This window comes from Corvus moneduloides, chromosome 6 (assembly GCF_009650955.1).
Source record: "Corvus moneduloides isolate bCorMon1 chromosome 6, bCorMon1.pri, whole genome shotgun sequence".
Taxonomy (NCBI): Eukaryota; Metazoa; Chordata; class Aves; order Passeriformes; family Corvidae; genus Corvus; species Corvus moneduloides.
Window position 1 is genome coordinate 51,157,318 of NC_045481.1, and position 18,282 is coordinate 51,175,599.

The window sequence follows — 18,282 nt, forward strand, 5'->3', positions numbered from 1 at the left end:
TTGCTAAGGTTGAAGCAATTTCTCTGGTCCCTGGTTATTTCCAGAGGATACAACTGAGGAGGTTTGTCTGGACACTGGCAACCAAATCAGCATCAAAATATAATCTTTACATGATTACCAGTGCTCATATTAGAATATTCAATTGTGTTTTATACACAACCCACAATTAAGTTTTACAACGTAAAAACTTAAAGCTCATATTTTACTCAAGGAGAAGAAAAACACTGGGCCAGATTATTTAAATGGTTCACTTTAAAATTAAATATAATACTGACAAGTAAATTCTTGCATGTGTGTATATGAATTTCCATCCTCTACTAATAATTAGCAGTTATCAGCTTAACTCACATTTTCTTTTTTAAAAATGCATCTGTTATACTTTCCTTATGACCTATGTAGAACCATTTAAAGAAAAAAAACAACAAAAACCCCCAAACAAAACAAAAACAAACAAAAAAACACAAAAAAATTAAAAAACCAAGAAAACCAATGAAAGCAGAACTCCACCCATTTTTACAGATTTCCAGAGCAAAGATATACACATTCATACATTTAATAAAATTAAATGTGCGAATTTTCACTAATATACAACTTTACACAAAAAGAAAAAAAAAAACATTTATTTTAATCCTAATTCAGAATGTTATCTCAACTCTGGAAATAAAAGCTCTCTTTGCACCATATTGATTAACAAGAAGAGAAGAGATGACTGCCTTAATCTGTTTTACAGCTTGCTTGATGACTGGAGGAACAATAAACATTGTAATACACAAAACAGTGGCTCCCAACCACAAGAAAATTGTCTCACATTTTAGTTATATATGGGTATATGGAAGTTGGCAAGTGATACATATTTTAAATAAAAAGAAGGAGGAAGTCAGTACAAGTTTAGACACTAAACTAGTTTGTTTTGCAATCATGTATGTTGGACTTTTTTTTCATTTCCTACTCAAAGGCCTACTTATTATGACAGAGCAGACTATTTAACCTCAAAATGACCTGATTTCTACTTAAGATCAACCCGAGTTACAAAGCATAGTACATAATTAACTTTTCCAGTTTATGCTGGCAGAATTTGGAGACTTAATTCACAAGACTTTACCTCAAATACTTCTGCCAAGTTCCAGCACTATTATTGCCCTTAAAATGCTGTTCAGTGCTTACCTTGGTGTGTTATACTCCTGATGGGATCTCTTGCTAATGTTACTCCGTTCCCATCTAGATGATGTTGATTCTATAGGTGACAAGCCAGAAACTCCTGAAGATCGTCTCAGCTGTGGGGTTGGCAGGCTGCTCCTGCTAGTTAATCCCTGTGGAGTAATTTGGCCATGGTTAAAACCCATGGAAGTTAAAACAGACGATAAAATCTTATTTATGGTTTGTAAGGGCTATTTATTGCTTATTTTTATAGTGAAACAGCTGACGTGGTATCTTGCCACAGGTGTGGTATCTTACTCCAGATGGGGGTCTTCCAAGGGCAACAAGAGACAAGAGATATGAATACTCAGGGGTTTGCCTAGACAACTTTTATTTGCCTAAATTGTGAAAACTGTTCAAATCATGACTGATAATAACAGCAGCAATCCACCCATCCGGCAAGCATTCTGCTGCCATACACTAGGAGAGCTGGGGACACTCTAGGGACAGTCATGATGACAGCGGAAAGTGTTTCTCTCACAGAGCAGCCTTGTAACATCTTTTGTGACAGAATTAATTTTCTTTCTTTTTTTTAAATTTTTCTGAGTACTGGGCAGTTCATGCTTCCTAGAAACCCAAGGGAAAAGGCTAGTGTTAGATAACCAGTTATGACCAGCCCAAGGTCTGAAGCCCAGTTTCAGTTGCATTCTTTCCTTGTTTTTAATTCCTTTCCTATCAAGGAGAACAGGCAGCTCACCACTGAATCATAGAACAGCTTGTGTTGGAAGGGACCTTAAAGATCCTCTAGTTCCACCCACCCTGCTGTGGACAGGAGCACCTTTCCCTAGACCAGGTTGCTCAGAGTGCCATCCAACCTGGCCTAATATCCAATCTAACCCTGCCCTCTTTCAGTTTGAAGCCATTCCCCCTTGTCCTGTCACTACACGCTCGTGTAAATAATCCCTCTCCACCTTTCCTGCAGTCTCCTTTCAGGTACTGGAAGACCACAATTAGGTCACCCCAAAGCCTTCTCCTTCTCCAGGCTGAACAAATCCAATTCTCTCAACCTTTCCTTGTAGGAGAGGTGCTGCATCCCTCTGATCAACTTGATGACCCCCTTAATCAACTTGAAAATTATAACTGAACAAACTTTGGAAGCCAGTCAGGGAAGAGAAATAAAGATGTACATAATCAGCAGAAAAAAACACATGGAGGAGACCTTTTATATTCCGAGTCAGGGAAAGAGAGAATGGGAACCTTTCAAGAGAGCCCATTTTGAAGAAATACTTTCATATTATTTTCTTTGGAGTTTGTGCTCACTTACCTGCTTTTTGGAAGAAAAAGAAATTTTTCTCTTGCAGTAATACATAGGGGGAAATACTTGGGCTTTACTCTTAAACATACACCAAAGCCAAAAAATCATTGAATGATAGTGGCAAGCCCTAGGAAAATTTCTATACAGAAACCCCCCAAAATTTGAGGGAAAAGTTACTTTTCGGAAGGAGAAAAAGAGAATAGCTGTGAAAAAACATATCCTTTCAATCTCACATAGTCTTCATAACTCGTCTCCACCAATGAATACTTTTCATTTCACACTATTTTGACTAGCGATAAAGAAATTTTAAAAAACAAAAGGTATACAAATCCTTAGTGGCTTTTAAAGAAATCCACAAAGAAAAACATCCTGAATGACTGTGATCCCTGTCCAACTGATTTCTGCAGGTATCCATGTGACATTCTGAAGAATTTCATACTGCAGTGATTCTGCAGGATCTTCCACCAGAGTAACCTGCAGACACTGAGTTTTTTCCCCAAAAATATGGCTCCCAACAGACATTTCACGATCTGAATCTGGCTCCAAAATACTAAGCCAGTAAGACGATCAGTTTGGGCCAAGCCTCCCACTTTCCTGAAAAGGTTAACACCTCAAGGGCATGTTCCAGAGCAGCCTCCACAATGAACAGCCTCAAGCTGTCAGTACTGGGCTGGAATTACTGGCTCTTGTGCTCTGCAGCTGAGTTTCTATATTGTGATGTTTTTCCACCACATTCCTTAGTGTATCATGTAGTAACTACATTTTTGCTTTCACTTACTAACGCAGGGTAATGGAGAAGTGACTGTGGATTTTACACAAAGTAATTTGTTGAAGAGAAAAGGGAACTTTTCCTTTGACATAGCTGATTTGCTTCTGGCTGATGGCTGGTTTGCTGTCCACAAGAGCAAATTTCTTGGGGAAGAAAGGTCAATGAAAAAGCCAAGCTGACAGTAATAGTTAGATAAAGAATGTGGAAGAATCAAAAGCAGCCCTGTTTGTCCCATATCATGAGACTGTAACATCTTCAGTTTATATTTGCTGTTATTTTGAGGAATGATGTTGTCAGGGTGCAGACCAGTGCTTGTACCTTTCTATCCACCAACCACTTAATTTTGCATTTTGGTACCTATCTCGATTTCATTCAATGTGTTTTCACAGCTGCTCTCTTTCAACCTTAAACATTGTCCATGGGTACTCAGTAGAGAACCTACTACGCATACAGGAGCATTCTTTCCAGATGAATTTTTCTTTATCTATTTATTTTTGTTTAATTGCAACATACACGTGAATGAAAATGAAAGCCATTTGACCTTGAGCAGCTTCCGGTCTTTTTCAGCAGGATCCTCTATTTCAGGACAGGGGAAGAAGCCAGGAAATGGTGTGAATGGGCTGGCCTTTGGCCTGCATGCTCCTGAGAAAGCACCAATGAGACTGTTAATGCTTCGAAGGGAAGAGATCACATGTGGTGGAAGAGATGGGTCACTCAGGAGCTCTGTGAGCATGTTCCGAGCCTCGTTCAGCACTGAGAGATCAACTCCATTTCCACTGCCAGCACCCTGGAATAGATGGAAGTGTTGCAAACTATTAACATGTCAAAAGACTTCATGGTATACTTTATTTTAAATAAGGATTGAGAATTTTTAAAAATAAATTTAAAAAAATTAATGCAACATTTTTCTTTCAAAGGAAATATATACATCTAGACATTCAGACAGCAGTTTCTGCAGGTTTTTATCACACAAATAAAAAGTAATTCACAACTCAACATTAGCTTTCAGTTTATTTTTTTCTATTTAAAATCTGTTCTGAATTTTTTAATCTCTATTTATCTCAGCATTAAACTTAGTATTCTATTTATTCCAACAATATCAACAAATTTTGGCAGTCAAACTGCTGGAGCCCCTTACAGAGGTACAATTCCCACACCCTCATCATTTTTATTAACCCTGATTCTACTGAAAGAAATTATTAAAAAATTGTCCAAAAAAAAGTGATTCGTTTTAAGTTTGCATAATTCTCTGAACAGGAACAACGAGAGCTTACTACAGTGTAAGAGACAGAGGGTAAAATTAGGCAAATACAGCATCAACAGAAAACTGAAATTTGACAGTTTACAGTGAACTCTGTACTCAATCACATTTTACAAACCCCCAATTAAATTAATAATATACTGACCTGGTAATAGGGCTTGTACCATTGCTTCAAATCCCAATCCCAAAGTATCATCTGTAAAGATTAAAAAAAAAATAATAATTAAAAAAAGATTAATAGATGATATGGTAATGCTGAAAAACAGCAATGGCATAAATCTTGATTGTGTGGTGCAATGAGAAATGTTTCTCCCTTCATCTTTTCATATGTAATTTGGGCCATATTCTTGGTTAATGCTACCCAGCAAAAGCCCTAAAGAAGAGTTTGAAGAAATTGCATGCAACAGAGATATTGTGATGACAGAATAATACGGCCTTATTTCAATATTTTTGGATTGCTTATAAATCGTTTAACATACACACTCCATTTGGTGGTGACAGTGCTTTCCTGCTCCTATTCACCTCAACTTTCAAAAGCAAATCTAGCCTAAAACCTCAAAAATATTTTTTTCTTTCCAGAATCATTCAAACAGTAGCAATTTTTTGTAAATACAGTGCAGAAAGCATTACATTAAATAATGTACTTTTAAAGGGGGCAAAAATCTCTCCAATATCTTAGGTTAAAAATTGGTATTTTAAAAAACATTTTCTTGCAGGAGGTTTTGTTAGGCTTTGCTTGAACATGGCTACAAAGCTCCATGTTCTGAATAACCTCACTAAACCCACCAAACCCACAAGAGAACGTCAGCAACACAATTTGAAGATGCTATCAGCTTCAAGTACGTCAACAGCACTCACTTAATTTGTCTTCTATACTGACAAAAAATGAAAACAACATACAAGAAATGAAATTCAGATGTCTGTTCTGTTTCAAAAGCTTTCAGTCTTCATGACTTCTAGACAGATTCTAACTATTCTCTGATAAATTAATTCATTTGCAAAATGCGTACTCACAAATTAAACATAGCTTTTCACTCTTTTGCGTAGCTACAGAGCACAAATAACATGCCGATACCCCGCTTGGTAGTTCATATCTTGCAATCCTGGAAGCTCTTCTGCTTATTTTTACAGGTGAGATCTAGGTATGTTTTTGTTCCTCTGGGACTAACAGCTCTTCCATGGAGAAAACACAATGTTCCAGTCTGGAGCTTGTCCAGAAGAAGGTGCAGAAAGTGTCGAAAAAGAAACACAGGTGGGGACGTGTCAGCAGTGCCCAGGCAAGGGAGGCACTTAAAGGCTTTTTTTCTCTTCAGTTATCTTCACAGAGATACCACTAAACTATGCTTAAAGTTAGTAGTTATGACATCCACTTCTAGGAAAACTGAAGAGATTTACCTCGAAGCATGTGCTTGGACTGGGAGTAAGTTGTGCTCTGTCAAAAAATCATACTGGGTGATACTGAGTAAAGCAAGCAGATCAAAATCAAGAATTAAGAATTTAAGTATTTGAGAGTTTGGGGTTTTTTCTAAGTGACTAATCTAGCTACCATGTCTTTTTGTTTTGTTTTTTTTTTGCTGTCTGTCACTGACAAACAGTAAGATAATGACCAACATTCTCTGGCCATACCCATTTTGCCACGATGCATTTGGTTTTAGCAACATCTTGTCAGACTGGGGTGGTTTTTCATTTGTTTGTTTAAGTGGTTTTTTTCTTAAATTTTCTTCATTGTGAGGTTTCTCTTTCTAAATTGACATTTCTGTACTGCATTGAACATCAGTAGATCTTTTGGTTTCATTCTGTCCTCGCACACAGAGACTGCATTAATCTGCTTCAATAACTTTTGACTCAATCAGCACCAAAGATCAGCTGTCCACATGGGTTTTGTTAGTTGTGTTAGTAACCTTTGATACTAATGGGCCACTGAGTTGCGTCAGCTCGCTCGCAATCTTGCAGCCTCCATTAGGGGACAGAAAAGAGGTTTCCCTCTTGGACTATTTTATTTTTCTTTTAAATATGTGGTATGTTAGCTAATTTTATTTATTTGTTGCAAACGAGCTCATAATAATAATTTAAAAAACATAACAAACGAACAAAAAACCAAACCAATAAACATCTTGCTAACTCCAGAAAATTTCTGTACCAAACATTTTACTGCAACTCCTTTATTCATCCTTTAAGCCACATGTACATGTACATATGCTCACATAAGCTACAATTTCGGGGGTCCACCTTTGTGACTAAAGAGGTTGAAAACCTTCCTTTTGGTTTTAGTCCCACTATGGTAAATAGATAGGCTCTTGTGACCCATGCTCACCCAGTATACAAAAGGCAGAAAAATCTTCCAATCTACTTTCAGTGCAAATAATGGTTTGATATTTTAAATGGCAGGGCATAATTTTATGCAGTTTTACTTAAATGAAAAATTTCACAGCTTGGATTCATCACTGAAAATTTTCTGTTGTCATTTAAACCAGAAGATTTAAGCTTCTCCACTGATACCAATTTTACAGCAAAGACACTAAAACAATTTTGAAATAAACAGAACTTCAGTTTACATGTACTTTGCTATCAGATTTTTCTTTAATTCATGATATATCACCATTAATTAGAAGCCACATCTCCTGAGAGAAGACAGAGCAGTATATCAACACAGCTAGCAGGCTACCACGGTCTGTCACATTTTCAGGGGTCACTCCGTGTGCCACACATCAAAGTAATTAAAATGAACTGATGAGAATTATAGGTATAAAGTAGCAATCTCTTCTGCTAAGCACAACTGGAAAAAAGTGCAAATCTCTAAACAATGAGTATTTTTCCACGGTAAATCCGACTTGGTACATCTCCACACTAAGCAAATCCTTGCAGGTCAGTAGTGAAAGGAGGGTTACCTTTCCTTAGGTGCTGAGAACGCACCACAAGGTGGCACTCAAAATCCAGAAAGCCTCCCCCACAAAAAACAATTTCGGGAGAAAGGAGCAGAAAGCAGCAGAATATTCCTTAATATACCTTCTGCAGGGTTTGAAAGACAAGGAGGGTGACTATTTTAAAGGTTAACAGCTGATAAATTCTATTTCTCTGTTTAAAGAATAATTTTCTCCTTAGCACTAAGGAAATTGTACTTTGTCTCACTACCTACCAGACTTAGTTTAAGTAGCCTAACTCCATGCCTTGGAAGCTAAATCTGGAATACTAAACAAGCAGCATTTCTGGCATTATTTTTTGTTGAGAGCTTAGCAGTTGAAGCTTTTTTTCATTACTGTACATCAACAAAAGTTACAAATATCACATTGATATTACAACAGGAGTGAAAAGACACCATTTATTTTGACCTACTGTGAACAGACCAAGAGACCTTAAAATAGGTCTTTTGCAGAGGCTCAGCAATTTCTGATTTTGCAACCATGAGACTTGTTGCAGAAAGATCTGTAATCTGTAATACTAAGATTTTGTAATCCATTGCACATAACGTTCTTCCCTCACCTCCTCCATCAAGAAACACCTTATCTAGGATGGACTTGAGTCATAAAAGTTCCAAGCTGCAGCTTAGACCTCTGCTTAGTAATTCACACACTTGGGCTTTGAGCATCCATTGTCAGTGGCAACATCACAGCAATCGCACGTTTGGGAGCTCCTCTGAAAATCAAACTGCAGTGGGCTCTAATGTTGTAGATGAACTTCTGAAAGGTAAGAAGTCTATAGCCATTCCCACCAGAAATATGCATAGGAAATTGCCAGTCAGCTTGGAGGAGAAGTTCTCATATCAGCCTGAGTCCAACCGCAGAGTTTTCCCAGCTTATCCAGAGAGCCATGAACACACTCTCCCGGTTTTGTATCACTGATACAAGCTGATCAGGGGTTTGAAGGACAGCTTCAGTAGAAAATAGCTTCAAATAGAAAAAAACTAACCAAGAAAAAACCCACACATGCACCATGCCTTGTTCTTTAACAGTCGGGGACTGTATTACTTTTAACTGTAATAACTGAATCTATTTAGCCTCTGAAATAAATTTCAGTCGGTTAAAAGACAAGCCAGCTTACAAAACCCCTTTAAGTACAAGTGACCTTTCCCAATTTGGCCATCATCAGCCAGCATAGGTCAAACTGAAACTTGTCACTCAAAACAGCCTAAGAGTGTCAAGAGAAGGAATTTGCGTCACTGAAAATAAGGGTTTTTTTAAAGGCTAAAAAAGTTGTTAAAGCTCAACAAATTCTGCCCAAAGTTGCTGTTCTGAAGAATTAACACTGTATTCAGTACTATGGGCGTTCAGTCAAATCTCAGAAGATCTTAAATACTTCTCACTTAGTGGATATATGGAGAAAAATTGACAGCAGGCATCAGGCTTATGTTTCCTCAAAGAATAAAAGCAATATTTCCATATAATTCAGAGGAGTTGCCCTGCTATTTGAACACCAGAATAAAAACCTAACCATCACCAAAGCTTAAGGACGGCACTTTTGGCAAAACACACATTGTTAGCAACATCAGAAGCACGTAAAAAAATACATGAGGTAACAGTAACCGAGGCCTTTCCTAGTACAGCTTATAGCTCCAACAGCAGCAGGAACGTGGCAACGTTACTTTTCACAAAGTAAAAGGCAGTAAGTGCTCCTCTGAGAAGTGCATGGTCTAAATAAACTAAAAACAGATGAGGAATGGGAGAAGACAGTCAAGGCAAATCAGCAGGGCTTCAGGGGGGTTGGTTTTGTTTTTAATTACTTTTCCATTGAAAAGGTTATCTTTCCTATCTCAGCGCACCCAGCGGTTCCAGGGCCTGGAATAGAGGTGTCTTTCAGAAGAGTTGATGCCATGGAGGGTGGAGGTTTTTTAGAACTTCTTTATACAAATACCACAACTCCATTTGTCTAAAGTTATGTTTGAGGAGTTATTTTCAACTTCCAAAGGCTTAAGCATGACAAAAGATTATGGATTTTACTTTTGTCAAGATATAAACCACTAAAATTACTATAAAAGTACACTAAGCATTTATAAACATTTTTTTTTTAAATGCTAATGTTGAACTCAAAGTATATTTTACTAGGTAACTGCAGTGATGTTTTCCTAATAATTTAACTTATAAAATACAAAATCATATTAGCTTAGTTACTCCAGAATTATTTGTTTGTGAAAAGTTGTACTAAGAACAACACTAATGCTTATGCAGAGATTTAAAATACACAGCTACAAAAAAAAAAAATATTGCAGAGCTTAGAAATCTAAAAATCAATTTTAAAAGTCAAATATAACCAACACTATTCTCCATGCCCCAAGCTGAGATGTGCACACTGTCTAAGGCCACACACAATGTTAACATTTGTAACATTGCTGTATGATTCCCTGAACATAAAATAGGATTTCGTTTCACTGATGATACTTTTTAGGAGATTCAATGTGTGCTTTAATGCTTGTAAAGAAAAGAAAACTTGTCCTATTTGAGGACATCCATTCCATTCCATGCTCCAAAATTTTAATGGAGAAAAATGAGCACAAAATTGAGTTTCTACTTCTGACTAAGGCTTTCATTGATCAAATATAAAGGATTCCTAGTTGCCAGTAGCATCTGTTTGACACCATTAGGCATTAGCTCCGTAAATAAGTATTTCCATAGCAACGAAGCATAGAATTAACTAAACAATGAAACCAACACCATAGCAACTTGATTCAGAAATCAACTCCTCGAAAAATCACCTCACTCAAAAGCCAAATTCTACAACTAGATGAGAAACAAATTTATTGTAAAATATGAGAAAGGTTGCGGTCCATACCCATTTCTTTTCATGACTGCCTTTCAAACAGGATTGATCCATTGCTTTTATTTCTAGATTAGTCTTTTGTAGTAGCTTACAATCAATTACCATGTTTTATCTATGTAATTTAATAACACAAAACCCCCCCCCCCACAGCAGTATACAACCTAGAAGTCCTGGAGGTCTTATTTATTATTAGAGGTCTTTTCCCTCTCTGTAGAACAGGTAGATGCTGAAAAACAGTATGTTATGAAGTAGTTAAGTTGTATTCAGCATGAACTAAAGGTGATGCAACCAAATAATGACTCTCAAAGTAGAGGCAGCATTATTTAGATAACAAAGACAACGTTCTGTTGTGAAATCTTGCAGGCCAAAACAGCAGCCACTTGAGTAGATTGTTGTGATCAAGACAAAATACAGCCCTCAGCAGGATACTCTGGGCATTAAGAATCATGATGGTTTTTCTCCACTCCCTAAACCTTCCCATGAAAATAAATGGAAGAGGGGAAAAAACTAGGGTATTTTTGGAACCCTAATACTTATCACTTCCTGACTCTATACACAATTTATTTATCCAAGGTTGTAAAATGGCCAATGGGTTGTGAAGTCTGCAGATAGCCACAATCTTTGAACAGAAGCTGTGTGTGCTTTCATGGTTCTGAGGTTTGGACACACATCCTGACGGAAACAGTCATATCCCCTATCCAACGACTCAGTTGTTGACTCTGCTGCACTCTTTCATGAAAGACATTACTTTTGCTCTTTTAAGAGCCCTAAAATCTTCCTTCAGTGAAAAGATATTTGCTTCTTCTTAATTGCTTTAATTAACACTCTTCTATACACTAAATAGCACCTGCAATCTATTTGGCTGGACACGTAAGAACAACACTGGAACATGCAGGTGTCTCCCTACTATAACGTTTCCACCAGACTCCACAGTATCCTGATCCTCCCCACAAATACAAATCTTTGACAAGAGCTGCACCTAGGTAAACTTTAATAAGTCCCTTTAGAGTTTTCACAAGCTTCATTACTATTTCCAGTAACTTTGCCCTCAGCACAGATACAAAAACAGAGCAAAAATGCCCCACTGTACGCTAAAGCTTCAAAGAAGCCTGCAGCAAGCTTATTCTTACAGCTGATGCTACTCCCTGCAAGCAGAAAAATACTTTTTTGTTTGGCTGGGGTTTTGTTTCTTTTTTTACATGTTTGTTTCATTTGGTTGTTTTTAAAAAGACATGCTACTTCTGCTTTTGTACCCAGGAGTACCAGCAGGACAGCTTCTACTTTGTTTGCTGTAGAAAGTTCTCCATTCTTGTCTGTTTTATTTGATCCGATCTTCTTTTTATATATATTTTTTAAGATCTTTTAATGTTTCAAAAAGGTTCTAAAAGGTAGAAAGTAGAGGGGTTTTTTCTTATTATGTAGGTAATGAAAAAAAAACTGTCTAAAACCACACTTAGGTCATTTCCTGTTCCTTCTAGGTTTTGTCAGACTTGCACGTCAGAGTAAAGGCCAACCAGTAATTTATGGCAACTGGGGGAGGGAGGGCAGACAGGAAAAAAAAAGCCTGCTATGTGCAGATCCTTTAATTGCCCATTATAAGCATTTTCCTTTGGAGCATGTGGTTCTAATCACCATCAAAGGAAAGCAATAGTGCTAGGTGGATTAGTGCTCTGCTCCGGTGCAGTTGCTTCGGTGTTCTGGCATTCTGCACCACTTTTACTGTCATCCAAAAACCCAAAGCCGTTCTTTTTAAAGCGGTGTTTATTTTACAAAAAGCAAGATCGAGAAATTGCTCCCCAAACATCCTTTTCCCATTTACCTATTGGCATTATTTTACAATTATACACAGTAAAAGCCTTTACTGCTGTGTTGACACACTGTTAATGCATCATGTTGGAACAGACAGAGGGAACAACCTTATATTTTATCTTCCTTCAATAGAAGGATGTGCCAAAATCTTATGCCGAAATATTTTACTGTATGCTGGTGTATTCTTAATGCAGTAACTAAAAACACTTAGAGATGAACCAATTTCTTCCTCTTATGACTTACATTTTTCAATCAATTGGTGTTTTTCCACCTATTACCCTGGAAATATAGGTATGAATCTAGGATTTTTTTCTTTTCAGCAAAGAGAAAATATGCCATATGTACACAAGTGTTCCTACAGAATTGAGCTCAAAAAAGGGGGATACTGAATTTTTCACACAGAGTTTTGTCCCAAATTTTTCTTTAAAATAGCATATATATGTATAAAAATGCTTATATTTTCCTCTCTCCCCACTCCCTCTCTAAATCAAGAAGCGTAAAATTAAACCGTACAACTCTCTTAGTCAAAAATTACCATGAATCTGAGAATGGTTAGCATCAAATTAATTAGACCAAATGATCATCTAGTCCAGTATCTTGCCATTAGCAACAGCAGCCACTTCAAGATAAGGATATTCTCAAGTAAACAGCAACACAGCCCAAGAAGCTACATGGTAAGCATATATTACATGTGCAGTACAAAAGTCTGTGGATCTTTCACCTTTGCATTTCTCTGATAGTCTTTCTCAGACATTATATTCTGACAGATCCAACATCACACACAAAGGCATTTCTCAAGTTAAACGCAGATTTTGCAAAGTTCCCTTTCATTCTGGGTCTGTCACCGTCAAAGTTGTACAGTGAGGAAGCAAACAACCACCAGAACTTTCATGCAGTTCACCCACTGAACAATTGGTTTTTGCAAAAGCTTCAAGTTGTTCTCCAGCTGATTTCAGGCACAAAACAAATTTTTTCAGACTATGAGGCTGCATTTTCATATCCCTCAGGCTACTTCAGAGACACAGCACCTTCAGCATAACAAACCCTCTAAATCACTGAACACCAACACTTGTCATTTGATTGTGTTAGTTGTCATCTTAGGGGTTTTATTTACAAAAATTGCCACAGGGTACAAGCTTTACGCAAATGGGTGTTTTTTCTTTCAATTACCTGATGGTGACCCGAAAAGAAATATTACAGAGTTAGAGAAGTAAGCTGAAAGAAGCTGGTCAAGACATCAAAGAAGATATTATGTCATAAAGGAAAGCAAATATTGCTGCAGTGCTTTGGTTGGAAGTTATACACTGGGACTGAACTGACTCCATCCTCAGTTGCTCAAGCTAAAGACTTAAAAGCAATAATTTAAAAACAGATGAGAATATAATTATGAGGCTGATTACAAGAGCAAATATGTTAGTGAAAGTTAAATCAGTATTAAGAAAAATTATCTTAATGGACAAGTTTCTGGTTGAAGTGCCAGGAAATACAAGATGAAATCTCTTAGGGGGAGAAAAATATTGAAACTCTGAAGAATGTAATACAGATTGCTCTCAGAAAGAGAGAGGAATGCAAATTGCTGCATTCTACAGAAAGTGCCAATTTACTTTGCTCTAATGTATTCATGGTAAGTACTACTTTAGTTGGCAGCTTTGTAAGCAGCTGAGAAAAGAATCAAATGACAGAAGATTTGAAAGAAAGCAATTTTTTTTTCCCCACATAGTGACATTGTGATGCAGCTCTAAACAAAAAATAAACAACAATGATGCCTTCCCACTCGTTGCATTAGGTGATGACTAACTTCAAATTACTTGGGAAGATCTGCTTTGTGCCCAAAATGCAAGTCTTGCATAGATATATTTTTATCTTGCATGTGCAAAGTGAACAAAAGAATTACCACCAGCAGTGTGGGAGGATCACAAACATCATTGCACCTTGCTTTGTGATCAATTCATCTTTCTAGGAAGAAAATATGCAGTCAGACCCCTCTGGTAGTGGTTACCATTTACTAATCTGGTGAAAGCTTTTTCTGTGAAAAGACTGAGGGATGAACGGGTTCAGATTTCAGCTCAAAGAGGGAAAAAGAATCCCAACCAGCCTCAAACTCCAGAAGACATTGTGAAATACTGTGGGTTTAACAAGGTTTAGTAGCACATCCTTCTCAATGTGATCCCCTTTACGTAGGTGTAAACTGAATTTCACATTCTGCTAATGTGGTAACTAAAGGTGAACTTCCAGGAAAGAAAACTCATCTCTGTCTCACATTCAATGTCTCCTAAACCAGAGGTTCTTTTCTTCACTGGCTTTTTATATATTATGTTCCATTCTGCTGTTCTATCACAGGACTCTCACACACTTGAAGACATAACTGTACAACCTATTACCCACAAAGGTAGTGGAAAATTGCATCCAAAAGCCTATTTCCATTCCACTGTTTTGGTTTACTCTGTAAGCTACTTTGCTACCATATTTGTAGGGCACAACTACCGTTACCTACAGCATTCTTATTGCAAAGGTTTCTAAATACCAAAGCCTAGCACAAAAAAAAATAGTGAAAAATACTGATGCCAACATGTTCCCTAGTTTTGTTTCTATAAGTTTTCCTACAATTTTGATGAGTGAAATCCTAACCCAACCTCCCTTCCATTAAAAGAAACTTTCCTTTAAAAAATCAAACCTTTGTTTCTATGACAGATTTTACTTATGATTTTGATGACTAAAATCATCACCCAAACCTCCCACCCCCCTCCAAAAAAATAAATATCTTCTGAATACCCAGACTCAACAAAATCTTTTATTTTTTTTCTTTTATTTTGGTAGTATGACTCAGATGGAGAACTAATATTAAAGAAGGAGGTCAAGATGGGTCAAGTGTCTTCCAGTGACTGTAAGATAATAATGATAGCTTGCCAGTTTTTTCTATGCAAGCAGAAAGGCATTGGAATCTTCTTTTAAACTACAAGACATTTTTAGCAAAATCATCACAACAGTGAAAGTTACATAAACATCTACAGAGAACAACACTGGCAGTGAGAATATAATTTGCCATTTGGGACAAGTATTACTTACAATAAAGTTACAGTGTAGCACGCCCAATAAATCCATCAGATTTTATAAATGCATGCAAAGGAGCTTTTCCTTGGGGAACAACACTAATTTTTTCATTTCTCAGCCTTTTTCTATCAACGTTTTATGTGTTTGCTATGAAATCTCTTTCAGACTGTGTTTTCAAATTTTTTTTCAGCTACTAATAAGATGAACCTAAAAAAAAAAAACCCCTACACTCATCTGTGACTAATTCTATGTTCTTATCAACAAATTCAGCTCTCAACTAGCATCTCATAGAGCTTGCATATGTTTTGATTTATTTTCTCTAGAGCAGAAAAGGGGAAAATACCAAGAATTTGAACCATAGAAAAACAATGGGATGCCAAGACTCTCAGCAATATCTGACTAGAAAAATACTGTCCCAGAGAGAAAATCAGGCAAGTTTTGACAAAACCTATCAGACCACTATAATTGGCTATTCCATTAAAAAAAATTTTTAAATCCCCAAAACCTCATAATCTTTATTAAAAAGGAAAATATTTATATAGCTTGGGGGTTTTAAACTGAACGCTATGTACCTCATGCTTTAAAAACAAACATTTTTTCCATTTCAGGAATTATAATTTCATTCTAAAATTAATACATATAAAAATATCTTCTGCAGCATTTCATTATTAAATTTAAACTGATATGAAGTAATTAGAATTTTTTTGTCTATTTGAGTATTTTTAACATATCAGTTAACTTATGATGTCCAAAATGTGTATATTAATCAAATACTTTTGCAAAGCACATACAAATTAAAGTAGGAGAATGTCTGGACAAAACAAACAATCAGGTATTTAGTCATTCACGTAAAATAAGATTTTATTCTAGTAACTCTGTACATTGTGTTAAAACCAATCACAAACTATGTCTTGTATCATAGGACCAGAAAATGGCAGCTACACCATCAGCTTCTAAAAGGATCCAGAAAAATGTGAGGAAAATGTCAGACAAAATGGACAGAAATTGGGGGGGATGAAATAGGGGCAGGACCCTACAAAATTAATTTACAGCTGCACTATGTAAATGTAATATTGACAAAAATCAGTAGGGTTTTCTACACCAATACCATGCCAAACAAGTCTACTTGAAACAGACTTTTGAAACAGACTGCACTTATCAATAAAAGCGGACCAGTCAGTGAGTGTGCTTTGATTTAAAGAAAACCGACACAAACAAAACACAATGAACAACTTTGACATGGTCTCCCATTAATGGTCCCAAAGAAATCACATTTACATGGGAAGAAAGGAATGGCTCTTCTCAGGATTAGCAATTTGTTAAAACATAAAAAGTAAAGAATGAGAGTAGAATGTTCACAGAAAAGAAAAAAAATTGCCAATAGAGACTTCCTCAAAGATTCAAGCTGGGATCTATCCTAATCACCCCTCTCAAAGTGAATTGAAACAGCAGTAGATGTCTGAAGTGTCAACATGCACCGATGACACAAAATTCCCGAGTATAGTCAAAAATAGAGTTGATTGTGGAAAGGAATCAATAGGCCCTAATCTAGTGATTAAATAGGAATAACACATTGCTGGAATTCTGCACTAATGAGTAAACGCTGAGAACAAAAATAAATTTTAAACTATTTGTGTGGAACGCCAGGCTTATATTACACCAATAGCAACCAGGAAAGAGATCTTGGAGTCATTTGCACCAGCCCCATTCTCAAAGATGTTAAATGAAATATTAGAAAAGGAATGTCAGACAATACAGACAAAACAGCGTCACTGCATAGATCCGAGCAACACCCACAGTCCAAGCTGCAGAGAGACAGAAGTATTGAAGAAATAGAAAAGGGCAGGCTAATGAGAGAAATCAAAGGGATGGAGCAGTTTCTACTATGAGGAGCTGCACAGACTGCGAGACTGGGATCCCTCAAGCGTGAGGAAAACAGAGGGATTACTGCAATGCTCTGTAGTTACCAGTGTCATGGAATGGTTGGTCCGTGCTGTTCACAAGCACAAGAATGGGGGCCATGTAATTAGACCATCTGGCAGCAGGCTTAAAACAAGCCTAAGGAGGTCTTTCTCACACACGACATAAATAAATTATTGCAGTAATTCCTGCTGGTTTTTACAGAAAAAAATGTAACCAAAGATGTTCAAAAACTTCACATAGACTCATCAATCCATGGCTACTCACCACAGCCCAGATGTGTCCTCCAGCTAAGGATGGCCCAAACTGTGATCTGACAAAACATGGCAGAGAACCCCACATGGGGAAGAACCCACTTCTGAAAGAAATGCCACTGCTGATAATTGCTCAAGATAAAAGCCTGAGATGAGGAGGCCAGTTTGGTATTATCTCCAATCAATGTAAAAAAGTAATTATAAAAATGGGCCCATCTTAGCAGTCCTCCTAGTTGCATGAAACTGTACTGTCCTTTATATCCTTGGGGAGTTTCCTACTGAGGCCTGATTACAGAATTGCTCCTCTCATCCACCTCTGTCTGAATGATAGATCTCCAAACTCTCTCTGTAAATCTCACAGAATAGTTCAGGTTGGAAGGGACCTCTGGAGATCATCCAGTCCAACCACACAGGAACACATCAGTGGGGTTTGAATGTCCCCAGAGAAGGAGATTCCATGGTCTCCCTGGGCAGCTGTTCCAGTGCTCTGCCACCCTCAGGGTAAAGTCCTTCATTTTGAGGTGGAACTGCTTGTGTTTCAATTTATGGCCATTGCTCCTTGTCCTGTCAATGAGCAGCACCAAAAACAGTCTGACACCATCCTCTTAGCACCTGCCTTGGAGATATTTATATGCACTGATGAGATCCCCTCTCAGTGTTCTCTTCTCTCGACTAAATAGGCTCAGCATTCTTCCTCCACTCTTGTAGTCTGGAATATTCTGGAATATTCTCCACCCAATATGCTCCACCCAGAGTGTTCCACATGACTCAGTCATTCACTTTAAAGGAAATATACTTTAAAATATATAAATATTACCCACACGATTTGCTTATATTATGGCTCAGATACTCTTTAATCTATTTGTTCCCTTTTGCAGAATAATTGACATTAATGATCTAACCCTCCTCCAGCAGTAACTAAGTATGTGGCTTCTTCAAAACTTAAATACAAAACACATCAAAGAGCTTGGGAAACCCTAATAACATTCCTTTTCGGGCTGTGTATATTTTTATA

The 18,282-nt window shown here is 37.1% G+C and overlaps 1 protein-coding gene across 1 annotated transcript in view; it reads right to left on the minus strand.

The window, feature by feature from the left end:
* Positions 1 to 18,282, minus strand: part of PDE3B (phosphodiesterase 3B) — an 82,939-nt gene that overhangs the window by 13,983 nt on the left and 50,674 nt on the right. Inside the window, exons 2-4 of the mRNA XM_032112104.1 lie at positions 4,628 to 4,678; positions 3,763 to 4,008; positions 1,165 to 1,310 (exon numbers count right to left, since the gene is read on the minus strand). Of these exons, the coding sequence (XP_031967995.1) occupies positions 1,165 to 1,310; positions 3,763 to 4,008; positions 4,628 to 4,678 (443 nt within the window). The remainder of the gene's footprint in view (positions 1 to 1,164; positions 1,311 to 3,762; positions 4,009 to 4,627; positions 4,679 to 18,282) is intronic.